At 37.4% G+C, this 27,960-nt stretch overlaps 1 protein-coding gene across 4 annotated transcripts in view; it reads left to right on the top strand.

Moving 5' to 3' along the window:
• cntn5 (contactin 5) overlaps positions 1-27,960 on the top strand; it is a 117,780-nt gene that overhangs the window by 83,468 nt on the left and 6,352 nt on the right. For 2 of the 4 annotated variants that reach the window (XM_063493593.1, XM_063493590.1), the window contains 11 exons: positions 1,179-1,281; positions 6,609-6,790; positions 9,508-9,644; positions 9,801-9,930; positions 12,465-12,609; positions 16,391-16,518; positions 16,899-17,074; positions 18,475-18,595; positions 21,211-21,369; positions 24,139-24,288; positions 24,958-25,028. In XM_063493593.1, the coding sequence (XP_063349663.1) occupies positions 1,179-1,281; positions 6,609-6,790; positions 9,508-9,644; positions 9,801-9,930; positions 12,465-12,609; positions 16,391-16,518; positions 16,899-17,074; positions 18,475-18,595; positions 21,211-21,369; positions 24,139-24,288; positions 24,958-25,028 (1,502 nt within the window). Of the gene's footprint in view, positions 1-1,178; positions 1,282-6,608; positions 6,791-9,507; positions 9,645-9,800; positions 9,931-12,464; positions 12,610-16,390; positions 16,519-16,898; positions 17,087-18,474; positions 18,596-21,210; positions 21,370-24,138; positions 24,289-24,957; positions 25,029-27,960 lie in introns of all 4 variants that reach the window. The other 2 variants (XM_063493592.1, XM_063493589.1) reach the window with 1 other exon arrangement.

Below are 27,960 nucleotides of genomic sequence, written 5' to 3'. Positions count from 1 at the left end.
TTGTATTTGTTACAAATTCTGCTTCTATCCTGGCCTTGGCTCTTGAAAAAGAGATTTTAATCTCAGTGAGACTTTTACCTGGATAAACAAAGGATTTAAATATTACACATATTTCCCTTTGAGAAAAGTAAAACATTCAGATAATGTTCGTATTGCAAACACCCATTTAATAAGACAGATAACAGTAAATCCCTTTAAATGATGATGTTTTTCTTTGTTACACTTTTTTTTTCTTTGTTGTTTATTACCATCTCTGACACATCATCCTAGTAAATGAAAATAAATAGCCGGCTTAACATACAGATGAATAAACAAAGGAAACGTCCTCTGGCGATGGCTTAGAACAGAGGTGTTAGTCATAGTGGCACTTAGCAAGACTGATAACATGTTATCACTTGTTTCCTTCACAATGTGTTTGTGAATTGTTGAGCGGATTACTAATTCTTGAGGACAATAGTAGGAGTCATTTTGTGTCTTCTGCTGGAGAATGTTTGTTTTTTGTTTGTACGTCATCTTAATGTGCTGTTTGTGTTTTCGTATAAAGCCAATATGTCACCTACAGACTTTTCCTTACATTCCCACATCTTCCAAGTATCTCCAACATATTAAGACAAATTAAATTGCAATCTACCAAAGTGCTAACCCTAGCTAATCTTGCTCATGCTTTAACCCACTGTTTTTGTAGGGATTCAAAATATAATTATTAAGTTGTGTGCTTTATAGCTCTGTTAATTAAATAGTCTTATTAAAATAACACTGTATAAACTTAAGGTTCATGGTTAAAATGATTTTCCAGATGGTGTGCACAATATGCATTCCACACCTAAACACTGCTTTGATTTAACATATTGTTCATTTTAAGAGGTTTAACCAACACAAATCTCTAGGAAGAATACATTTATAGCATATAATTTCATCCTTCAGTTGTTACTCTTATTTTGAAAAAATTGCAGGTGAAATAGGAAATGGGTGCCTAAATTATTTTTATTTCTTTGTTTGTCTGTATATGGGCAACAAAGTTGAACAAATCGTCATAACATCATATTTTTAAATCACTGCAGTCTGTCCCTGTGTCCACACTGCAAGAAGACAAAGGAATAATAGCAAACTGGAGACCAACCAGCTATTGCAATACCTGCTTCTAATGTGTACAATTTCTCTTTCTTAACCCTTTTCAGGTGTCATGGGTGAATATGAGCCCAAAATTGAAGTGCATTTCCCTACATCTGTTCTGGTTGCCAAAGGAGTCACTGTCAGACTGGAGTGCTTCGCTCTAGGGAAGTAAGTAAACAAGGACATATTGCGCAAATATTGGTAGTTGTTTATTACAGCACTATCATATTAATCACCAGGAACAGTAAAGTACAGCCTATCGCTGCTCTGTTGCTGAGAGATCCTTTAGATAATCCTGCCTGTGTGTTTTTTTTTCTTTCTTCCTTAAATTACATTATTCCATTACCTGAATGGGAAGCAGGCATATCTTGTCTTCAGGCAGTATGTTAAGTGAGTGTAGAGAAGTGCTGCATCGTAGCTTGGCTGTTAGATGGCATGTTAGTGCATGGTGGGGGGGAGACTGAATGGGGAATTCAGCCCTAGGGACCCATGTGTTCTTATAATTGAGAGCCCTAATGTAGCTGTGTTTCCTGGGTGCTTTCAAGGTCTGTTATGAATGTAGAAAGCCAAGGTTATGTGTTTGGAGAAAAAAAGGGGGGGAATTGGTAATAGTTGTCTGCCAGGAGGGAACACTCTTTATTCCACAGAGACTAAATCCAAACCACTCTCCACAGTTACTAAAGTTAGTGCTACTGGCTTCAATATTGCCTTTTGAAATATTTATTTTCTTTGTCAAAGTTCTGAAATTGGGAAAGACTTTATCTCTAAACACGGGTAGGCTAGATGACAAAAAGGGGAACTTTATTGGTGAAATCAGTCTTCTCAGTAAGACTGCAAAACCATTGCAGTGGTGTTTTATATGACACAAAATAATTCTGGTAATAATTTATCATCCCTGCTCTATTTTATTTAGTATTTATGGAGTATAAATTATTCATTCCTATCTTAAGTGCAAACAGTCTCTAATCTGCGGATGACTAAGGGCCTCATAATTGTTTACTTTGATTTCATTTAATTATCCACATTATGGTGGTCATTTCCTAAATATATAGACACTGTATTATAATCCCACTCCCTTTGGCTTTTTCTATCAAGCAAAGCAGGAGTTTCTGAACAGCCTGCTTTGCTTGATGGGAAACCCACTGAACAGCCAAACAGCTTGAATTCTTGCCCTGTGCCTCCCTCAATGAAGTAATTTGTGCATGATAGCTTTCAGTCAGACAGTGATCCCAGTGACTTACCCTTTTACGCAGAGATGAATGATTTATCAATGCACCCCATTAAGAAATGCCAGTCTTTATATAGCACTGAAAATGAAGTTAAAATGGGTTTTGTACTCCTGTTGATCAATATGTATGATGGCACTGCTATCTAGTACAGGGCAGAAAAGCTCTTTGTGTGAATGCCAAAGCTCCTTGATGTGATTGTCTGAAGGGCGAAGAGAACAACGAGACAATGAAAACAAAAACAATATGAATACTGCTCTTAACTTGAAGGAATTTTGAACTGTGTTTGGAATTAATTAGGATTTTTTTTAACTGCACCATGTAGAGTTAGTAATCACTGTGGTTCCTGAGTTCCTTCATCCATAAAAAAGATAAATTACAGCTTTGACTAGAAATAATAAGCAAAATACGTATTACATTTTGATGTGAACACAGTTATTCAGTAATTCCAGAGTCCAGTGACTTTGAAAGAACCTTTGAAAAATAAGTTCAAAGGTATTTTTAAAAGCAGAAATTTAGATACAGTAAAAATCTAACTAATTAAAAAGACATTTTTGGTTTCAAGCTCCACTCATAAATATTTGGCCTTTTGGAAGTTTTTATCCATGATGTACTGATCATTATGTTGCCTCCCTGAAAAGTCTGAGGCCTTTTGAGGTTCTCTTAGAGAACACTGTGGACTGAGGGAGGTCTTTGGATCGTAGTCATGAGTGATGTTGTGCTGAGGAGAGAGTTGAGACAAAAGGCAAGGCTTTCAGTTTACCACTCCATCTTTGTTTCAACCCTTATCTTTGATCACAAAATCTGTGTAATGGCTGTAAAAATAAGTTCAGAAAAACAAACAGCCAAATAAGATTCCTCCATAGGATGGCTGTGCTGAACTTTAGAGATATGGTGAAGAGCTCAGACATCCAGAAGAAGCTTGGATTAAAGCCTCCGTGTCAAAAGGAGAGTTAGGTAGTTCAGGCACCTAGTTAGGTTGCCTCCTGGGTGCTTTCCTCTGGAGGTGTTCCGGGCACACCCAGCTGGGAAGAGATCCCAGGATAAACCCAGAACCCACTGACAGATTATACATCTCATCTAGCTCTAGAACACCTAAGGATCCCCCGGGAGGTACTGGAAAGTGTTGCTCGAGAGAAGAACATGTAAAAACAATGCTCAGCCTGTTATTACTGTGACCTAACTTTGGATAATTGTAAATTAGATGGATTGATAATTATAAATGCCAGAACCACGCACCCTCAATTTGAAATCCTGCCTTCACAGGATCATCTATAAGTAACTCTGGAAAGTGCAATTCTGTTAGCTGCTTTTATTTCAAGGGTTACTAGAGTATGAAGTTCATTGTAGTTCAAAAAGCCTTGTACATTCGATGGGTTACACATTCAACCCACTCATTTCCACTTAAAATATAATATGTAGCATGTGTTAGAAGGTTTCATCCAAATTGCTTTAGAGTAGTAGATATACTTTTTAGTTTCAGTGATCCCAGAGGGAATCAAGCTCTTGAAGCCCTGCAGTTAAAGCTGACCACTTTGTCAGCATGAAACTGTACCTCTTAACACAGCACATTTTATACTCTCTGTGCTGTTGTGAATGTTTGTGCTCTGATACAAACGTTAATAAAAACACCTTTGTCTTTCGTTTGGATACTTCTTTTAAAATGGTATGGAATTTTTTATTTTTTTTTTAAAGAAGAAATTGAGAGTTAGCAAATTAGCTAAATCGTGAGGCATTATCTACATCTTAATGATGTGAAGGAATCAAGTTCTTTATTATATTTTGGTATTAGATTTAATTTTGCACCTTTATTATGGAACAAGTCCAGATGAGGGCACATCAATTGTGTGGAATGCTAATTAAGATGTAATCTGCAGAGCTTGCCTTTAGGTACATTCTTCAATTGAAAACGATAACACCTCACATAAACTCCAGTGTGTGACTCATTCAAAATGTTAGGGTATGAAATGCTTACTTTTAGAGTTTGATGAAACAGACCACAATCACCAGGGTTTCAGAGTCTACTGTCTACCTGTCTACAGCTTCAGGAAGATGCTGACAGGAAGACTTTCTCATTCATACAATGAATGAACCTGTTCCCTCCCAGTCCAGCAAACATGTGCAGGCCCAGTGCTTATTATTCAGCCTCCAAAGCAAAATCCTTCCATGGACTCAGGAAGTTTTACCCCCATCGTCCAACCTCTCACAGTCCCTATAGATTTCCTTTGTTATCTGACTTGTCAACAGTTTAGTTGGAGCAAAGGTCTCCAGAAAATTGTCCATCAATAACATACAATGAAGTGCATCACAGCAACTCAATGGCATATTCATGAATACTGATTAAGTCTTTGTGACTCTTTCTAGTAAAGATACAGTATACTCATGTTCAGAAATCTGGAGTTTTGGTAATTCTAACATGTTCTTTCTGGAAACTATTAACTATTCCTATTCACAAGTCACGAACATCACACGAAGGTTCTGTCCAAAATGAAAAAGAAACATTTGTTTAATAAAACGTGATATGAATCCTAATTTGAGTCCATTGCAGCTCAAGGGTATAACATTTCCGTCTTGACTAAATGATTGATGGGTTCAGTGGAGCTTTGTATGGTGTCACTTTTCTATCTTTCACAAAACTGTCAAATCTAGTCATATAGTCACTACTGATACTGTGCTTATACATAGGATGACATTCTCTCTCTGCATGTGCGAGTAATCTATCAAAGGGATCTTTAGGGGAATACATGAATAAACAGGCGCTGATAATGGTTGCTTGAATATCAATTATTTAAAAAAAAATACCCTGATCTTGTAATAACCTCATTTGAATAATGTCCCTTTTCCTCTAATGTCTGGTATCTGTTATGTCTATTATATATATATTTACTGTAACAAGTGACACACATCTATCATAGGTGGTCAAAGGGTCATTGTTTGATATGCAGAGCAGAACATTAAATTACTATCATGGGTTTTCATGACTTATGTGCAAATGAAAGATGACAGCCAAAGTTGTCTTTTACCTCAAGATGTTGATAGAAATTATACAGCATAGTGATGGAACTAATTATTCAATCCCCTGCTGTATTTATAAACATGCTAAATTAAATGAGCGAGTTTGTTCATCAATAAAATGAACGGTCCCTAATATTTATGGTAGTTTAATGGAGAGAGTCATAATATGAACCAAAAATCCAGAAAAAAACATGTAACATGAAAAAGTATTTGATCTGCCACAAACCAGCCAGAATTCTGGCTTCCACAGATTGGAATCATTCAGTCAATTATAAATACTCCTAATCTCAGTGTGTATGAAGCACACCTGTCCACAGAATCAGTTTCTGCCTTTCCAACCTCTCAATCTCACCTCACCAACCTCTTCACCGCCAAAGGAGCTGTCAAAGGACAGAAACTGTAGACCTGCACAAGGCTGGAATGGCCTGCAAAAAGGTGATTAATGTTGCTGCAATTATTTAGAAGTAGAAGAAATATAACATGGCCACAAATCACCCTTGATCCAGAGCTTCATACAAAATCTTGCCTCATGGAGTGATGATGATCACGTGGTGAATCAGCCCAAAAAATATGGCAGGAGTTTGTTAATAATCAGAAGGCAGTTGGGACGATACCCACCAAGAACAGCAGAGGTAACACACACTGCGTTGTGATGGATTGAAGTCTTGCAGTGTCCGCAAGGTCCCCCTGCTAAAGCTCTCACATTTACGGGCCCATCTGAAGTTTGTCAGTGAACATCTAAATGATTCAGAGAAAGTTTTAGAGAAGTTGCTGTGGTCAGATGAAACCAAAATTAACCCATTTTCATTAACTCAACCTCCTGGGTTGGAGAAAGAGAAATGCAGAGTATGACCCAGTGAACACCACCCCTACAATCAAACACAGAGGTAGAAATATGAAGCTGTTTTCATGCTCAGGGTACAGGATGAAAAAATCAGCAGGAGATTAAATAATTATCCCCCCCCCCCCCCCCAGGCTGTATTTAAAATTTATTAAAGACAAGTCCTAAATTAACGGTAGCAATTGATGGTGTCATTACAAGATCATTTATCTGTGAGTATATCTGTACATGTTATTCTAGTCCTTTTTCGTAAGGAAGCCCTGAGTCTGAATTTCTTTAAAGTATTATTTCTGAATTGAATCATGATCGTACTGTATGTAATTCCGCTTGTACTCTTTATACTGTAGTTCTGTGTTATTTATGCTACTGTATTACATGCTGTGGTGTGCCATGCTACTTTCTTCTTCTCGCAGCCCAGTGCCAACCATCACGTGGAGGAAGATAAATGGCAACATCCCCAAGAAAGCAAGACTCCGTAAATCTCAGGCTGTGCTAGAGATTCCCAATATTCAGCTAGAGGACTCGGGAACTTATGAATGCAAAGCTGAGAATCCAAGAGGAAGCACTGCTTTCAAGGGACATCTGCAGGTCTACAGTGAGTCTAAGTATTTTTACATGTTTTTGTCTTCACTGGTTTAGGGAAAAAAATGGCACATTTTGATTATGTGGTGTTGGCAAACACCCCACCACTACCACATACACACACACACATACACACACACTCTTCATTATTATGCATTATCTAAGAATGTGCTTGTATTAGCACAAGTGGTCATTCATTCCAGGAATGGCAGTCTAACCAGCAGCTCTGCTATTTTGGTCCCTCTGCATTTTTTACTCATTTTTCATAAAGTAATCTCTGCCACTTAGTGTTTTCAAATTGAAGACTGTTCCTTAGGAATTTGCTGAACAGCCCGTGCTATAATTATGTATTGATCTACCCAAGATAATCCAAGAGCAAGGATTCATCACAGCAAGGAATGTGTTGTTTTGTTTGGGCTGAGAGAGAACTTAAGTGTGTCTTCTTCTAAACTACATCCCTGTTCATTTGATGCTTAATAGACTACTGTGTTTGCTCCCAGGTGCATAATTTGATTTTTTTTCTGTATTGTTTATATTATTAACAATTATTATTTATTTATTGATGATACAGCTCATCTAAAAAAGACTGAAGAATTGCAAAATTTAATCAAGAATTTTAATTATCTGTTTTGTGTTTGTGTATGATTATTCATTTTGGGGTGAATTTCACCTAAGAGCAGTTTTTAGTTTGCTAATAATGAATTACTGCCTGGTTTGTCGCCTTCTGTGATCATAAACTTATCTTTGAGGCTGCATGACTCCCAGTTCCTCAGTATTTGTGCCATGTGCTAGACCCAAAATAATGGACTGCTTCAACCTTGGTAGGACACATTTCCAAGGCCCTGTTCTTCTTGGCAACCTCCATTCTCTTGACATCACAAGGAGAATAGCGAGCCTAATTTGTAGCAGCCTCACACTAAATGTAATTTACACAGGTTAGCTGGTAGTTTGCACTTTTATTGTGAGGGAGACCTTTCTGACCATAATCATTCAATCAAACCACACAAAAAAAGTATTCTACTGAAAGTGCCATATGGAAAGAATAGAACGTGCTTGGCATGTTGTTGTGAGAGAAACAGCTCAATAATGTGGGTGTCACACTGTCTGCACACTGCACAAGAAATAAACCACAGTGAACTGTGCAGCATTTAAGTTGGGAAGGTGTGTCATAGTATACGCTAATATGGACATTATTTGGAGGATTTAATTTCTTAACGTTAAACAAAAACATGCCAAAAATATATGTATAAGCTTTGCCTAAGCAAGGTAAAATATATTTAAAGTGAGATCTAAAGCCAAAAACATCATCAACAAGTTGTCACAAGAAGCATTACAACTTTTTGGTTATATATATATATATATATTTATTGATGTTTGCCTGTAAGGTCTTGTTTGAGAGTGAAAGACATTCAAGCTAAATTTGCAAGTAAAAGGGATTAAAATAAACTAGAAATGCTCTGGATTTTTGACTCGCTGATTAGCATTTTCTTTCCCGCACAAGACTGACAGAATGTTCCTGCCCCAGTAAAAGGTTCTTGTATATTTTATAATCTTGTAAATGTACAAGAATTTAAAAAAAAAATCACAACCACAGATCAGAACTGCAAGATGGAAAGAGACTAGAAGATAAAAAGAAAAACCTACAGCCTATACAGTGTTAAGATCTTGAGTTGTGAGAGAGATTTTCTGCAGTATGTGGAGTTGAGCAGGAAATGTGGATGGAGCCTTGGGAACACAAGAAAGTAGGCTGTGGAGAAAAAGAGAAAAGTCTGATGGTGAGTCCCCAGGAAGGGCAGTTGCTTATTGCTTAGTTTGCCTTGGCCTTGGACCAGCAGTGAAGTGGAAGGAAAGATAGAAGATTTTGACATACATGATACAAATAAGTGTAGCGAACAAACAAGCAAAAATGCTTCAGTGCTTACTCAGTTGGGATTTTATTTGATTCAGTGCAAAAGTGCTCCTGCCTGTTGACATGAGTTTTAGTTGTTCATTTCCTTCAGTTACTATGACCTCCCTACAGTTTTGAGCATGTTAGCTTGACAATAACACAAAAACATGAAAGTGATCCCTATGAGAGTGGCTTTCTACAAATCTGAGCCCCAATAAAAAGCTGGGCTTGAAAAATTTTTTCTTGCAAAATACATGCAAAAACAATTTGCATGGTCTGTAGTACTAGTTAATATAAAGGTTTAATAGACTTACTAGTCCATACACTTACTTCTTGCCCCAAAAATAAGCCATAGATTTGTTGTGCAGTACATGAATCAAAACTTCTCTTTTGCTTTTTTGTATTATTCTGTTTCATGTTACAAAAAAAATTAAGGAGTGGCCAGATTTGAGGACTTTTGTGTTAAGTGATAAACAACAAGTAAAAAACATTAGTGTACATGAAAGAGAAAAAACAACAAAAACAGCAAAAACAAAAGGTTTGATGGTTTTAAAGATTAAAATGCTCAAATTAACTAATTAAAACATAAAATATTACTGAGATTAATAAAAGCAACATATACTCAAACATCAAATACATGGCACATCTGATTTGAAACTTAATTTATAAATTAGTAATCATAATAGTTTATTTTTAATCAGTGACTGATTTTTTTCAACTCTAATCAAAAATTCAGCCTTTTACGTTGTACGTTGACAATGTATTCATGCATGCATGTTCTTGTACCTGGTGTGTACTTCAAGGATACATTACTTATTCGCAATTTTTTTTCTATCTTCAAGCCCTCCCGCAGTGGGTCAGAATGATTAATGATACTCAGATGGATAGTGGAGAGAAGCTCCAATGGGAGTGCAAGGCCATTGGGAGGCCCCGGCCCACCTATCGCTGGCTTCGTAATGGTTTGCCCTTGACATCGCAGGTACCCATTTTACTTCACAGTACCCTTTCTTTTGCTCTATGGAACATCTGAATTATCCTTGTGAATCTTCACACAGACTACATGCAGTACAATACTGCAAATTATCTCCGCATGCAGGAGGGATATTCCTTTATTCTTTTTTTTTTTTTGTTCCAGGGTCGACTTGAAATAGTGAATGGGGAACTGACCATTCACAAAGTGCAGCAGGCGGACTCGGGAATGTACCAGTGTGTTGCAGAAAACAAATATGCGGCCATCTACTCTAATGCTGAACTCCAGATTTTAGGTATCAGCTAAATGGATTTAAGTTGAGCAAAAGAATGTATCAAAAACAGAAAGGATTGGTGTGAATTACTTTAATTATGTTACTTTTCCTTTCTGCATATTGTTTTATTGAATGTCTGCAAAGAATAAATTGCAGACATTCAGTATTGACAGTTGAATAAGGTACTACATGATAGGTAAGGGCGGGTTGCTGAAATGCAAGCGGAGAACACTGAACTGTGAGATGTGCTGATTGCCAATCAATGGTCCCTGATTTAACCCAGGCGGTGGGCGGCATGAATAAAAGAAGGCCTCTTATAGTTATATTCAGCGAGGTGTCTGCAAGCATTAAGCTTAGGAGAGTCCTGAATAGTTCTACCTTATTCTGAGAACAAAAACCAATGACTTGTAGGTATAGATTTATACTAATGGGAGCAAACACTAAGAGGAAGACATCAATGGTTTCTTTGATGGAGTTTAATGACTCCATTAGAATCTTATCTTCGCTCTATCGTTTGTCATCAAAGCCCAGACTACATTACTTCTCCCATTACTTAGGAAAACAAATCTTCGATCCGGACATGACTTTCATCGGCCATTTATTAGTCAGTCATTACTATTATCACTTAATAATCACTTATAATCATTAATGTATCGGCCTACATGGTCTATATATTGATGGTGAAGTTTTCTCATTATTTCTAACAGAGTATATGTATCTTTTCTTGTTGCTGGTTTGGTTTTTTGTACATAACAAAACCTCCATCAGAAGCACTTTAATGACATTAAAGGCCAAAGAAGCTGTGTTCTTTCTTGAGGCTCTTGGGTAAAAAACGTAACAGTCATACTGAATAGCTGTCCACTGTTCTGTCTTGATGCACTATTTTCTCCCTGTCATTTTCTATACTGGGACACATCTGTGACACCCATTCCCCTTTCATGTTTCCCTGAGGGACAGTTTGATTTACTGTCTGTATGGCTTGCCCTTTTTTGAAGGCAAGTCTGTGGCATTTTGAAAATCTTGCTGCAAGTGGATATGGTTTTTTTGCCCAATATTTAAAAGATTAGTATAAAACCAGTGTAAAACAATCACTGCTCAGTTGATTTAAATTCAAAGGCTTGCCTGCAAGAACCAAAAGTGCTGTTTTTTAAAAAGTTTTATCTGTGCTGACGAGGAGGTGCTTTTTGCCCTCCTTGGAGACAGAGTCACACTGGTGATATTTAGAGACTGTTGACGAATGTTTTCATAACTATAACCCCCAGGCACATCTTCCTGGTGACCTGTGCTCTGTGGAGATGTCCACAAGCAAACACTATCAGGACAGATTACATGACTAATAACAGCCTGCAGATGAGCGATCACTAGAGGCTATGTGGGGGCAGCGGCTGCCCTCACGTCTGTGATCTTGTCCTCGATCCAGCTCTTATGGGAGCGTGGCGGGTGAAGTAATACGGGTACTGCCACCAGCAGCTGTAGGCCTGCTCTTATTTTGATTAAAACAAATACGCACAGCAACTGCTCTGTTTTCTGCTACTTTCGTGTCTAGAGGGACCTCTGCCACTCAGACAGCTACTGAGGCTCAAAGACACAAGTGTTACAGGGGGAGAGGGGGTCAGCCTGTAGCTACAGATGGGATTGAATTGTCATTGTGTATAATGTCACCTATGAAGCATCATTCAGAATCTGAATAATCACAGTTGACTAAGCCCTGTAGCCTGTAGATGGCCTTGATTTGTAACTAAGCTATATGCCAGCACCACAACGTTAATGCCTGAAGCCTTTTTTTTACAAAATTATTGCTTAATTTGTTTTTGCAAGGCACTTATATGAATTGAAATATGTGTGTATATATATGTGTGTGTGTGTGTGTGTGTGTGTGTGTGTGTGTGTGTGTGTGTGTGTGTGTGTGTGTGTGTGTAATACATAGCCAAAGTGGCTCATTTCACAGTAAATAAAAGAATACATGTATGCATAAAAGCTCTCCTTGTAATACTTGTTATGAAAATTGTAGTTATTTGCAGTAAATTTCGATTAACACAGTGTTTTGAGTCATGATGTGCCAGCCTGAACCCTCTAGCATTTTTTAAATAATTACTTTGAAATACCACAGCTGAAAAGTCAGAACTGCATTATGCTTTTAATTTTTTTAAGTTTTAGCAATCGCACAGTAATTAAAACAGCAATAAGCATCAGGTATATGTTTTTTTGTTTTGTTTTGTTTTGTTTATTTAGTTTTATTTCTTAAGTAAGCAGGTGAATTTGAAAACAGTTTCAGATGAAATAAAATAAAACAAGAATCCAAATTTCCACTGAACACATTGTTCAACTAGCTTGTGTGGAATTTTGCTGTAAGTGGGGGCTTACATTCTGGTAGAAGATGGTAATACTGCATTTTATTAGAAGTCATTTGATTCATAGATTGTTTTAAAGCTACATCAACGATCAAATGTCCCTTAAAATAAGCACTTAAAGTAGTGAATCTTTATTAAAGAAATATGTCGATATACTTTATAAATCATATAAAGTAATATGCGCATCTTGTTTTTCTTACACAGCATCAGCACCCGTCTTTGTCCCCAATCCAATACGGGTCATAGCCACACTTGGAAAAGATGTGTCATTAGATTGCAAACCAAAGGCATCACCCAAACCACGGATAACATGGAAGAGAGGAGACCGGAGGATAATACCGAATAAAAGGTACAAACATGACCACTCTCAAATGAAAGTAACTTTTAACATACTGGATATCTTATTTTGATCTTGTTTATTAGAATGCATGGAGTGTTTAAATTGTTTTTGTGCATTTGTCCCTTTGCATGCAACTTGCAAGAACCTCAGAGCTAATAGTTCTGCTTAGGACATTTGAGTGTGTAATGTGTGTGTCATCATATTAAACTTAGAAATGCGACATATGTTCAACACGGTGTATGGTGTGATATGGTTGTTTTCAAAAACCACTGTAGATACATGTCGCGTGCACTGTGTACAGTGGCTCAATGTTACAGGCGTGTCTATCAGTAGGGTAGATCTCTACTCTTAATGATCATTTTTACTTTTAAACAATGTATAACCACAAGCCTAAAATTATGTACAAGTATTTGTGTAAAAACTAGGATAAACATGTAAAACACATAATCTACCTTAAATAGAGCATACTGTATAATAATATGTGGTTAGAATTGTTTCAGTGTTTGGAAAGAAATCTTTTAGACTTGACAAAGGATTCATTTCCACTTTTATCACTGGGAGAGCTAGCATACATTTTCTTTGAATAGTCGTAGATTTACAGTGCCGCAACTCTTTTTTGTAATAGAATCCGATTTTTAGTTCATCTGTACAGTTTAGAGAATAAAATATTATGAGAGAAAGTTAATTGCTCTGTAAAATATGTATGAAGTCATGAAAAGTTTGTCTCCCTCGATATCTTTATATTGTTATTCATCCTAGTTTTATGGCATAAATTCCACTGTTATCATTGGAGCTCAGGCCCTTGAGGAATTGTCTACATGTCTTGTTGTAACACATCACGGTTTCATTACTGTAACTGAAATAAAGTGTCACTGCTAAAATAAAACACCTTAGGTACTGGCAAAGCTCTGGAGACTCATACTCAACCCCACCTCCTTCTCAAGGATGCTGACAATTTAGACCACACAATTGCATTTGGAATTCACATGCAGTTTGATGCATCATCTTTTATGAGAAACATCTCTCCATTGCACCTAGAGGGGGCTGAGCAAGGCGCGGGTCTATCAATCAAACTGAGCGACGCCGCTGAAATTATCAGTCATGGCTGAGCATCTCAAGTTTTGAGTGAGAGAATGGAACCTTTGTTTATCGGCCAAGATTCAGCAGTCTGTTGAACAGCCTCACAGCAAGGACAGCCAGTTGATAATCAGATCCTCAGTATGTGGCTCCTTCAAACAGGCAGGGACAAATCTTCCTTTCTCTAACAGGTGGAAGAATATTCAGGGATTAGTTTATCAGGACCGTTTCAGAGGTTAGTGGAAGTTTGTGCTATTTATTTCATTTTCGATTAAATTTAAAATAGTCCTCATAGGGTTCTTTTCGACATTTTTCTTGCAGCTGATGGATGGGTCGTGATTAATGACTCTAAGGTTTTTGTCAGACCTTTGCAGATGTTTTTTATATCACAACACAACCTTAATCTTGTTTAATATCTAACTTCAAATAAACTGTCTGAAATTGCTAATCTCTCCCCTCCTAGTAATATATAATTCACTATAAAGTGCGATCTTTATATTTGTGAGGTGTTGTTGTTTTTTTCTTTATAAGCTCTACAATCAGTGTTTCACATTTTCGTATAGATTTTCTCTTAAGATATTCAGTGTTTTGATAATCGCAGACTCAGATCTAATTACAATTTGACATCTTATGCATTGCAACTTAAGGTTGCTATAGTAGGTTAAGCAGGTAATTGTGTGTTTGTGGGAGGTGCTGTTCAAATGGAGATCAACCTTGTGAGAGGACGATTTCTATCTGAAAAATCCAAAATAGAGACGAGGAGATATGCGTTTGCAGGTCTTGGTCAGAGTGACTCCTGTAAGGATTTTCTGCCATTACCAATAGTAAAGAGTTTATGGGTGTAGAGACGTCCTACTCATGAAAGACCGGGAGGAATCGAGCGTCACGTTTATCTGGCATTGACAGCTGTGCTGACTTAATGAAGGTTTGTAATTAACATGGATTTCCACTAATGTTCAGGGCTTTTGTCTCTTAAATAGAAAGTATTAATCCTATTAGTTTGAAAGTACATGGCAGACTCATTTGAAATCTACAAACACTTTGTTTGAGAGCCAATCAGGAAGAGCATAATTTCACCATTTTTTATTATTGCAAAATGTTTTCCACAAATAATTTCAATAGGTTACTAATTTCATATGTAAATTAGTATATTGTTGCAATCTGTTTTATTTCACTTCAGAGATCTTTCTTTAGATGAAATAAAAAAGTTTTCAAATCCTATAGTTTAGCTGTGATCTTCTTATGTTTACATCACATATTCTGTTTACCCAGCATTCCCTATCTTGTCCTTTCTGCCTCAGTGTCCTTGTCAGATGTAAATTTTTTTCCGCTAATTTGAAAAATGTCTCCTGGCTGCAGATTGCCACAGAATTGTGTATGTGTGGCAAGATTTTTAGTCACACCCTCGTGAAGATCCCCTTGCCAATTTTAATCACCTTGCCCATGATGAAAGTGCTTAGTGTTGTAAATGTGAATGCCAAATAATGTGAATTAAATTACGGCAAAAGACCGGAAAACCTCACACCCCCTTGTTATTTTTGACGAGTGAAATTAATTTTCTAATTAAAAAGAAAAAGTATGTGGATGCGCCTCAGTTGCCAATGGTGCGAGTTCATACACTTTTATATATCTTGCCTCAAAGGCAAGAATTTGAAAAAACAAAACTAACAATAATTTCAAAGTATTAACCACCACCCCATTTAAAATTAGACATAACATAAACATCGCAAAGGAATCGGTTTGCCCTAGAGAGGAGCGTGACATGATCACAACATGGTCACAATGCCATACTTTAACATGAATCCTGCTCTATAGCCATCTGCTCACACACCTGCTTTCAGGCTTTTTGTATATAGTTACAGCCACAACTATCTTATGTCAACCAATGCATTTTCCAGCTGTTATTTACAACTCAGAGCGAAATGTTAAAACCTAATTACTATTGTCCTTCAACTGGAGAAGGGAAAGCTGTGGGATTGTGGCTGTTTCTTTTTGTGTCTCCGGTGTGTATTTAAGGAGGGCAGCTTGGTGACCGGTACATCTGCATTTGACAGTTTTTGCTTTAGATACATTAAATGAACATTTAAGGTTTCTCTGGCGCTACCATGAGCAGTCTGTAAGATGAATGCACTATTTATGTATACCTAACAAAGAATCTTGTCATCTACTCTTATTATTTTACTTTGTGTAGTGTTCTCTGCAGATTTTGTACTGAAATGTTTCATCAGTGACTTTTAAATTATTCTGCAATTAGAATAAATTGCAGCTGATTGTGTTCTTTTAAAGATTAAATATAGCAAAGCATTGTAGTGAAATTGAAAGTCAGAGAAATAACTTTCTCTGTTCTTGACATCAAAACCTTGTCCTCATTATCTTTAAAAGCATTTCCCTTTAATCCTGCGCATGGTAGAGCTATTTAGTGGTATCAAAAAATCAAATTCATTTTCACATTTTTACTATGATTAATCTTTATTTCATGTGTTTATTTTCATAGTTTGTTGAAATCGAGTTATATAAACAACTTTAAGATGTAGATCTAGTAGTTAGTATTTCAAGCATATCTCATGAGATTGCATATGCTCTTACCGATAGTGAATGTTACTATTCTTGTAACCCGAACAACCCCAAAACATATAACCTCATGCTTGAACTTGTTGTTTGAATGTGAATTTGCTTCTCATACCAGTATTGATTTTTGTGTCCTTTCTTATAGGATTATGCTGTTACGGAACAACACTCTGAAAATTGTTAACTCCAGCCGAGCGGATGAGGGGAACTATGTGTGCCGGGCAGAGAATCAGTTGGGCTCGGCAGAGATGACTGCCATACTGTGGGTAAAAGGTAAGTGATGCCCTGAAGGCCTTTATTTTCTGCCAAATTAGCACAAGTCGGCCACCAGTAAACAGTCCCCAATGTCATTTTTTCCTCCCCACCTTTGCTCGGGTGCCAGGGAATTTATTGTGCTTGCTCAGCCGTGAAGAAGGCCTCTCACATTCAAGAATCATATTACAAGGACACACTCTAGGAGTGTAATAGTATGTCTCATAGCTGCACTGCACACAGTTTAGAACAGAGCTAACCAGGATATTTATCTGACAAAGGTGAGTGTTTTTGCCCAGGTTAGGCTTGGGTTCCCGTGATTGCTCTGCCTCTGATGTCACAGTTAAATGCACTGCCTTCCGTTAGCCTGAGGTGACAGTGCAGCAGCTTTGTGCTTTCAGAGGCCATGCGTGTGGTGCTTAGCCCGAGCAGAGTGGAGGTGACTGTCGGGGAGAGTGTGGTGCTGAGCTGCAAGGCGACACATGACACGTCACTGGATGTGGCTTTCCAGTGGTTCTTCAACCAGAAACCAATCAACTTTCAGTATGACGGTGGCCACTTTGAATACATCCAAACAGTAAGAGCCAGAGTAAGAGCAATAGTACTATTAACAGCAATTTTAACATATTTGCTTTTGTTCCTATCTAACTATTTATCTCTGTCTATCTAATTATCTGCATGACTATCCATATGTTCTGTGTAAACAGAAGCCTTTTTTTACTTTTGTTTAATTTGTTCTATTTTTTTCCAGATTCATTGAGCCTGTCGACCAACCTATTTAAGTTAATTTTTCCTACCAGTATTCTTACTGAACCGAACACTTGTTACATCTGAAAAAGAATCAGGTCTGCCAAAGGTCAGACAGCCTTGTGGTATCATCAAAGCGAGTCAATAAATAACCCATTTGTGCATATCAAAGACAGTCCTTTTGTTTTGAATTTCACCTGTGAACTGTGAAAATGAGACACTGACTCATACTGGCTCAGCTTTGAAGGTTTATCAGGGTCACCAGTGATTTAGTATGAGAGGTAAGACTATTGTCAGCTTTTCTTCAAAGCTGACAAGCTTGGCTTGGTTATGGCAAAGTCTAAGATTCTGTTCACAACAAGTACACGGTAGTTATTCCCATCCAGAGTTAATATAGCACTTTTATCCTCTAGAATTGACCAGGGTATACAGGATCAATCATCCTTTATATGCGATGTACCAGCAAAAGCAGAATATACACAGAAAGAAATTTAACCTTTGCCTTCCCCCAGCTACAGGACTGTTTTGCTAACCTTTTCACCTTCTTCCTATTTATCTTTGTTATTTTTGCTGGACCGCTTCTGACCTCTATGTTTCACTTGTTTGTTTAGGACCAGCAAATCAATTGATGATCAATAGATCAGTATATTATTTTCTGCCTCAAGGTGCAACATTTTTATACAAGTTAATTTAGTTTTGTGTTTTTTCAGAGGTGCTTTTTTTTCCCTCTCTGCAAAAAAATAATTGGTCACCATAATTGTGACCAACCATAAAATGTTAAAGTTGAAAACAAATCAGCAAGCTACTAGCAGGGAGTCCTGTTTATGTCACTATTCCTTTATCAACAGAGGATGTTAAAATCACATCTGCCCTGATATGTCCTCTGCTACAACCTGTCCTCTAGGGAGGAAGTATTTGCAGTGACAATTCTTTACAGGCACAACAGAAGCCTGGCTGATGCATGGTTTGTAATTTTAATCAGGTTTCCTGCTAAACAGCTGCCTGTAGACTTTGAATTATTCCCAGTCTTGCCTTAGGCATTTCTCATTTCAGCAGAGAGAAAATACGGGTAGCTGAAGAATGTAGCACCAAGCAAGCACCTGAATTAAACAGGAATTTTTCAAGCCACATGAGCCTCTACAAGATGTAAAGGAATCACACTTTTTGTGTCGAGCACATTTAGGCTTGCCTAATACCTAACTTTTTAATGCTTTCCTTTCCCAATTGCAGCAGTCTTCAACAGTGGATCTGATGATTAGGAACATTTTGTTGAAGCATGCTGGGAAGTACGGGTGCAGAGCCCAGACCAGCGCTGACACTGTATTTGCAGAGGCAGAACTTCTTGTGCGAGGTAAGCTTGTTATCTGGCAGTACACTGTGACGTCTTGCGCTGTCTTTATTGCTGGCGACTTACTGCTTCTCTTGAACTAATCCACAACTGCAGTACAGAATTAACGTATTGCACACTCTTGGAGAATTTAGTCCAAGTCACTGTGCCACTTGGCTAGCTTTTAGGTGAACAGGAACATTGACATAATGAAAAACTATCTCGGTGAACATATGGGCACATGTGGGCCCAAGACAGACTTTCAAATTTAGTGAGCCAGTGCTTTAAAGCTGTTAGTAGTTCTCTGAAATAATGTTAACAATTTCTGGGAATCTATTAAATTAGCCCAATTTGTTACAAGTGCAGCTCATCTGGGAAGTTGGTTAATTACAGTGATCATTAGAGATTTGCTCCTGCTGGGGACAATTGCGCCAAGACTACTTCCACATTATTGCCCCTATTTGATCATTTCTACTAATTTTACATTATCATGGTGAATGTCCTCAACAGATGTTGCATCTGCATGAACAGGTTTGCTATGTGCTGTTAAATAGATTGACTGAAATGTCTAGTGATCAAATGCGTTGGTTATTTTTTGATTGTTGCTGAAAATTGCCCATGCAAGTTCTGGGCTTTTTGTTTTTTTGACTGTTGTAATGACACATTAACACATTGTCAGGCTAATCATCATTTTATGAGTGACACTATTTAAGCCTCATTGCCTGAGGAGTTTTCATGGGAGATGGCAGGAATATTTATAATGAAAGCAAATCTATGTCAAGTTTAGCTTTGCCTGTTGATTGTCTGTGTTATAATCGGGCAATACTTTAATATCAGTGGTTGGTGATAGTCACTGGAATACTGTTGTGCAGGTAGACTCAAACTGTTAGTGTTGGGGTTTAAAGTAAACCTCGAATGTGTTTCATTTTCTCTCATATATAACAATTACAATGGTTGATGCTCATATTTAATAGTCACAATTCCAAATAATGAAGTCATCTTTTTAACCTTCAGCTAAAAAAATGATTACTACTCTCATATGTAAAGATGTCACTGAGTAGGGATGCTGTGTCATTATTATGGTCATCTCAGGCTTATAACAGTAACCCATACTAGTTGTGTGACATTTTTGACAGCCAGCCAATCAGATGGGAGATAGTTTGAAAGAAAGTTGCTCTTTAAGGGAGAGGAACTATGAACAGAAACTCCACTAAAACCCAGTACAACAAAAAAAGTTTTGTTTGTCGTTATTTTACTTCTTCTTTTTTTTTTTCATTTGACATTGTGGATTTTTCACTTTTATTAGAAAACCTATGGTGAACAATCAGACAGGTAACTTGGGATGGAAAACGGGGGGGGGGGGGGATTTGCAACACAGCTCCCTAGAAATGAATTATTATCTGTGCTATTATTAGCAGAGTATGTAAAATGTGCGATTTAATATGCACCCCTAGTTATGAGCCACAGTTTAATATGTTTTCATTACAGCTGACAAAACAAAAAGAAATGCATTAGTTAATAACAAAAAATATAAAACATGGTAGAGAAGCACGAATGCATCCCCCGGACATCATTATAGGTGGATATTTGTCTTGTCAACTGCACATCTGCAGAAAGGTTGGTATTTATCGCTGGCAATGGCTAGCATGTATCATTCACATTAATTTTGAGTTGATGCAGTTATTTGCATGCAGACTTCAGTTTTTTTTATATATATATAATGAAAATATCTTTATTTCCAAGATACAAAACATCTACAATTCAAATTGTTATTTTCAGCATCTGCATCATCTGCAGATACAACATTTAAATACCGTATACTATTAATAAGAAAGGACATAAAATAAACAGTAAGTTGTCTCCTACCTGTCAAAGCTTAAGCTGCTAACTAGCTGTAGCTAATAGAAATCAACTCATTCACTGCCCAAACACTGGCAAAACATTCCAGATAGACGCCTATGACAGTAATTATTTGGATCCCACAGTGCAAAAAAATGGCCCTTGCAGTGTAGCTTTCTCATGGGCACTTTTGGGGGGACACAGTAGATTGATTTTCACTGAGCACGCCACCTGCCTGCTTTTTCATTTACAGTTGTTCCCTCTAGAGTCCTTAGATGTTTGCTTTAGTTGCAGTATACATTTACCTCTGAAGACTTAGGTAAACATATGTTCAGCTGCATTAAAACAGAGGAAGGCCTGCCATCCAGTCACGCTGAGCAGAGCTGGCAAATTCCCTCCAAAAATCAAAAAAAGGAAGCGTCACTATCCCTTAATCATCAACAAATCCTTGGCAATGAATCTGTGTCAACCTGCATCCTACTTCACTTTAGTCAGTTTAGTATGTTGTGTTCTTGTCTGGTGTCTGTTTGTGTAAAGATTACAACAGGGAGCTGGTTTTGTCACCATACGCGCACAGCTGCATTTCCCTCCTAATGCTTCCGCAGTTGCATCCATTAGTGTATCTAATTGTAACAGCCTATAATGAAAACATCACAATGGGCCAGCTTAAAAATTGATTCAAACAGCAGCAAAGATTGATGGTTGTTTGTTTTTTTCCTTTTTTGCATGGCCGTTTCAGAAGCGTTTTTCTTTTAAACTTTCAAACATGTTTAATCTGTGTCTCCTTTTTCTTCCACCAGGCCCCCCCGGACCACCTGGAGTGGTGATAGTGGAGGAGATCACAGACACCACAGCCACTCTGTCGTGGACACGTGGCGTCGACAACCACAGCCCTATCAGCACTTATAATATACAGGCCCGAAGCCCATTTTCATTAGGTTGGCAAACTGTCAAAACAGGTAATCAATAAGGAGCAAATTGCAGCCTGTAGATCTGGGAGGTTAATGTGAGGATATATACAAAGGTCGTAATCCTGCCCAAAGTTCTATACCAAGATAGAGAATCAATCCAACTAGATCAAGGTTACTGTTTTCAAGAGAAACAAATACAATTTTCTTTGGCAATCTTCTCTTACTTATATTAAAAGTTTGAATTCCTCATTTTAAACAGTTGCTATAGAAAAAACTATGAAACAGTGCTCTCTGATGCCCATGTAAACATTGCCTTCTACGTGTGAGATTAGGATAAATAAGAAGCAAATTGATCGTATTCACTGTTTCATTCATTCAAGTGTTTGAATGAAGGCTATGCCTAACAGAGAATGAAGTCACTCCAGTGCAGTCCGAGTTTATTTTAGTTCTAGTTTATCTGCTTGTCCATGTGAGTCATGAATATGCAGCTGAACTTACCTCTGCAACTGTGTATGACTGCTTACTGTCTGTGTTCAAGTTTTATCTCTTCAAGCTTAGTGCTTTTCTCCTTGCACCTTGGAAGTTGGTGAATTTGTTTCTAGATAACCTGGTTAGCAAGTGCATTTTTAGCTAACTGTAATATTAAATATTTAATTTTTTTAATTTTAAAAGGCTTTAAAAATGCTCTTCTCATGTATAGTAGTACAACTAAACAAATCACAAGAAGATATGTTAAAAGTCGATATCTATGAAGTTGTTTTAGGCTAAAATTTAACTATGGGGATCATTTATGTCAAGTTGTAAACATGCTTATTTTTTCCAGTAAAGTTAAAATGAGACTGTTGGAATTGACTAATTTTTGAAACTGCAGTTTCCAACAAAATAGCACTGTCATATCCCGACAATGCTTATGGCTTAAAAAAAAACTGTCTTACCAAGTAGTAGTACAGTAGTACAAGTTTAAATAAGAACACTTATTAACTAATACAACATATTACCCTTCCCTCTTGCACTCATACCACTGTTCTCAAAAGGGTAACTTCATTTTCCTCCTTACCTTGTGCGTGTTGAGCAAGAGTCACTTCATCTTCCTGCAGACACTAAGCGAAGGAGGAGATGTGGTTGATGCTCCCGTTTGTTTCAGTCTTTGGGGCTGGTGCTGTAGTGCGACAGCTAGTCGGTCTTAATAAAGAACGTGAAACACAGTTTTCTGTCATTTTCTAGTTGAATTCGGCTATTGTTCAGAGGTGCTCAGCAGAAAGTAATTTGAGCACATATCAAATGTCACTGGTGTGAATTTTAGTCAGTGTCATGTCAGCAGTAAGTAGGAAATTAACCTTTTGGGCTTGAATTATAAAACCGATCTATGTTCATTTAGTAAAAAACGCACTTTCAGTGCTTAGAAAGGAATCCTTTTCTTCTGTAACTACATGGAATAGCCATCAATTACTATCACTTAGCATTAAAGAATGAAAGCTTGCTAAGCATCGTGTGTAATCCATCTTAATATGGCGTGTGATAATTATAGCAGAGTTTAAGGTGTGATAATGATTCATCCCCACAGATATATAAATCATACTTTGTATACCCTCCTCTCACATCATGTCTGTTCAACTACATTTAATTTGATAAAGCACAATTAGGTCTCTCTGATATATTGTCAGTGTTGAACTTGTTAAGATTAGCATGAAGGGGATTGGGTTTTTAGCTCCTGCTCCTTACAAACAGAGTTATCAGCTCATGTTTGGAGAGCAGCCTGCTTGACAGAGTGATCTCATTGTGAGCCGCTGTGAATGATAAGAGTGTAAGCTCCACTGCTTTAGAGACCTGAGGTTCATTTGTGACATGGATATGCTTTCAGTCAATGTTTGTTTGTTATTGCAGGATCAATATTGACAACGCTTGATTATGGCAGTGCTGAAGCAACTAGATTAGTTGCATTATCTCCTTGTAATTCTATTCTAAATACATTCATAAAATCAGATTTTTCTTTCCTTTAGTCTGAGGATGTAATTTAATTGCATTGGTTTGTTCTGCTGAAACTGCAAAAATTGGTTGAAATTACCTTCACTCTGTGTAACGTTTTAAGCTGTTATTCATGCATCAAAATGCCATGTATCACCTTTAGAGCAAATTGTGTAACGTCACCACCTGGTGTGAAAATATAACAAGTCACAGTAAATCTGTGAGGATGATAAATAAGTTGTACAGTCCATAATAACAAAGACATCTTTTGTTGGCTCAGTTCACACTAGTTTTTAACTGAAAGGCAGGTTAAAATCTCCCAACACTCAGATTTTGCATACAGGCATAAATTGTGACCTTTTTTTATGTCATCCTACAGTTTGACAGGATTAGATTTAAGACATGTTATGCACAGTATGTTTTCATATGTAGACTTTGTCATCAGGCTTTGAAAAACAAATGTCTGTAGGCCACAATCCAGGCTGTGTTGCTCTTCCAGATCTGTGCCACTTCTTGCCTGTTTCAGTGGCTTTTCACAGTGAAACACCTGCTTAGTTGCATGATTGAAGTCAAAACCTTTGATTGTTTGGCCATAAAAAAAACCTCTGGCCTCTCCTGGTTGCATTTTATTTCTGTTTATTGCAAGCTATACTATTCTTTGGAGAGGATTTTATAAAAGGCATATGATACCTTACTGATTTATTCAATGTGCTTTCCGCAAACACCTTCAAAGCGCTAAGTTGGCACTTAGGGTACTTACCTATTATATACTGTACATAAGGAAAACTGAAGTGCTATAGCTGCAACGTTGTTCTGAATAAATAAACACACAGGAAATACTCTTGTGTGCAGACCCAGAGCCAGTGACAGGAGACATGGAGTCAGCCATGGCTGTGGAGCTCAACCCCTGGGTGGAATATGAATTTAGAGTGGTGGCCACCAATGCAATTGGGACCGGAGATCCTAGTGCACCTTCGAGAGGAGTTAGAACTAAAGAAGCAGGTAATACAGATTTTGACAGACATCAGCTGTAAGAGCACAATTATATTTATTATAGTCAATTCAAAATCCAGTTGATAACTTATTGCTGTTAGAGAGCTTAGCTGTTGCCCCCATATGCCACTTCAGAACAATGTTGTATTCCCACTGTTTATGTACTCTATTTTAATTGGGGAGGACGTTGAAAGTAAGCTGCTTATGTGAATTTCAACAAGTCTAGTGTTTCTGTAAAAGCAGCCAGGCTTTTAAAGCCCCGAGGCAACAACACAGCAGAATATAGCATTTACGGTGAGCAAAAATTCACTGTGCTGCTTCACTAACTGCTCATTTTCCGTCTACAAAATGCAATAATTATAAAGGTCAGTGGTCATTTCAAAGTGGCTTATTTAATCTGTCCCATCTCTTCAGCGTAATTAACAGACTAATAGCTGTATCTACACACAGTTGTGGTAATCCATCCCAAAGTTACAATACGTGATCTAAATGTCAACAAATAGGTTCCAGTTCAAAACACAGCACTGGAAACCTACAATAGCTCTCACTTTGATTGACAGATGTTTCAGTGAAGGCACAGCAACCAAATAAGGTAGTTTTTGCTGTTTTCTGATGCTTTGACTATAGTTTTAAAAAAGGAGATTTTGTAGTCAGTGTTAACCTCTCTGTTTTCCACAGTCCCATCAGTGGCACCATCAAACGTTAGTGGAGGAAATGGGCGCAGACATGAACTGGTCATCTCATGGGAGGTAGGTTTTCTGTCCAATTCACTCAAGTTTGACAATGTGCAAAAAAACAGTTGAATTAAATGTGTTAAAGGCAAATCCCTTAAATTAAAAATAATGCTTCTCATGAGCACAAGATCCAAACATTGGAATTCCTCTGAGACCAGATATAGCAGATATAGCATATAAATAACATATAGAAGGGTTTTTCTTTGAAATTGATGATGCTAAATATATAAACATACTCTTGTTTTTACAGAATCTTATAAAAAGCTTGTCAATGTCTTGAGGCCAGATTGAAGATAGAAGAACAAGGAATAATGACTGCAATAATCAGTGCAAGTCAAAGTTACCCTGATAATAAATGTAACCCCAAAAGGATTTAGAAATATTAATACCATTTTTATTATCTTATCTCCGAGTTTACTTTTATTCTCTGGATTCATAAAATAGTGCCTCTCGTTCTCTCTTGTGACCCTGTAAAACAAAGCAGTGCCTCTGGTAGTGGAAACCCACATGCATAAAGGCACATCATGATGATTATTTTTAGGATCATTTACATGAGTAAACATAAGAAGACATCTATAGCCTGTAAATATTCATCATTTAACTTGAGGAAGTATTACTCACTAGGATTAAAAATGTGATAATGGGACTCTGTGTAAGGAAATTTATCATCGCCTAGACGCGTCTGAAACAGCACGATGAGAATCACTAATGTAATCCGAGAGTAAAAACGAGCCCACTGCAAGAAGGTTTATTGTAAACATCACTAAGTACATTTCTGACTTTATTCACTGTTTAACAGTGACTACTAAAAAGAAAAAAAAATGCATATCATCTAATAATCATGTAGCTGTTGCCATCACATGAGCTGCATGTTCTGCTCATCCTAAAAAACTTCACTTCCTGGGAATACTTGTCATTATTAAGGAGGATAAAGCATGGTTGATGGATGACGGTAGTCCTTGTGGTTCTAAGCTTGAAGGAAATGGTCTGATGGTTTCACGATACACAGATGATTGCATTCGTTTCCAGTCAGTTGCATTCACTTGAGGTGAGATGCAATGACTAGCTGCAGTAACGCTCGGTGTGTTTTTAGGGACTTGCATTTGATTGTCATGCTATTCCCAGAACCATCAGCATGAGATCTAATTAACACATAGACAAAAGTTTCAGCAGCTCGAAAAAATAAAACGAGATCTTAGAGAAGTTGTGACTCTTGTATAGAACAAATTAATAGCACCTGTGATTACACTATCCTGCTAATACAAGGTTTTACATTTCCTTTTGTAAGAACCAAGTTTGGGATACAGCACTGTGCAAAAGTGGAGAGTCACCTCTCATTTCTTTATATTTTCCTTGGAAAAATTGGAAATGTGCTAACGTACATGGATATGTTGTTTTTGCTACGGAATGTCTAGACACAGAACTGGTTCATCTTTCGATTCAGGTGACTTTTCTGTGCTTGAATATATAAGGTCATATAACACAACATAGGTCAGTGTTAAGTGCTTAACCAAAAAAGGGAAACATTCCTCTTAAAATGTTCAGATACAAGGACTAGGCCAAAAAATGATGGAAAAAGCAGCCAATGTCCAAAGGAAAACTTTGAAAGTAAAAACAACTTAACTTTACAAGAAATTCTGGCTTCTTGGAAGCAAAATGGTGGTGACTCAGCTTTATCACAGTACTGTAGGTATCAGAGAAAATTATGTCGTGCACAAATATACCTCATTAGACATTTTCTACTCACTTAAAACTTCCAAAATTAAAATGTCTTTAGACAATGTGCAAAGGCCATAGTTCATAAACAGCAGGGCTCTATTTGCATGTAGGCATAAGTTGAAAGATGAGCTTGAAAACACTGAGGTTACTTCTTCAGTTCTAGCTGTTTGTGACTTCATGTGCACCAAAGTGAAAGGAGACAACTCAATAATGAGTTGGTAGAGTGGCCAACTACCAAGAATGGTGTCAAAAATGAGTGTGTTTTGCCCACAATCAAGGCTTACCTGCTGAGAGCGCAAGTGTCGAGTTCACATAAGTTTTTATCGTTTCCTTTTGTGAAATACAAAGCTCCTGAAACCTGAATTATTTATTCATTGTTCATCTGTCCACTTTCAGCACATCACAAAAATAACACATACAGTTTCTTGTCATGGCATTGTTGCTTTTATTGGCCCACTACACCTTCTGTGTGTACACGTTATAAAGTTTCTAACAAGCAGTGTTTCCCAGTGTCAAGCCACAAATACAGGCATTCACTCCAAAAGTTATTAATCAAACACCTGACTGTTGCAAAATACCCAAACCTGGTTTTTTCATGTTCACCAACCTTTTCATTTTGATTAATTATTCTACTGTAAGTAATCGGCCGTGTTCTTGACAAATTGTTACGGTTCGCACATTGAAGTCTCCTGAAAAAAATGTAGATCCGTTAGAAATGATTTCTCCACTGATAATTTCCTCAAAACAAACCATTCATGTCAGTTTCCCCCTTGTGTCTCCATTCACAACACCGGGCAACCAGGGAAAACAGCTGCACACTCCATCTTCTTCTGAACATGTCTGGCCACAGTAACACCTGGAGGTGTGCAGTTCTAATTACAGTCCAGGTGTGCATAGTCTGTTAGCTTGATGGCAGCAATGTTTTGGATAAAAATGTTAAAATTTTCCTAAAAGCTAGAAAATGAATTTTGATAACCCTAAGTTATATTTTTTGATTTGCAAAGCAAATAAAATTGTGCACTGTTGCATAGAGAAGACATGACTGTAAGATGATCTAATTTTTTATTGAGCACCAGAAACAAAGAGGTAAACCACATTTAACTATACTACCGTGACATAAGCTGTAGCACTACAGAATTCTTTCTCATCAGCTGTGTCAGGTGTAGGTGGTCAAAAGCAGACCAAAGTGCACTTTTCACACCCTAAACTCAAAAGTTCTTGAAGCTTG

This window comes from Pelmatolapia mariae, linkage group LG14 (assembly GCF_036321145.2).
Source record: "Pelmatolapia mariae isolate MD_Pm_ZW linkage group LG14, Pm_UMD_F_2, whole genome shotgun sequence".
Lineage (NCBI taxonomy): Eukaryota > Metazoa > Chordata > Actinopteri > Cichliformes > Cichlidae > Pelmatolapia > Pelmatolapia mariae.
This window is presented reverse-complemented; position numbering and strand designations above follow the sequence as displayed.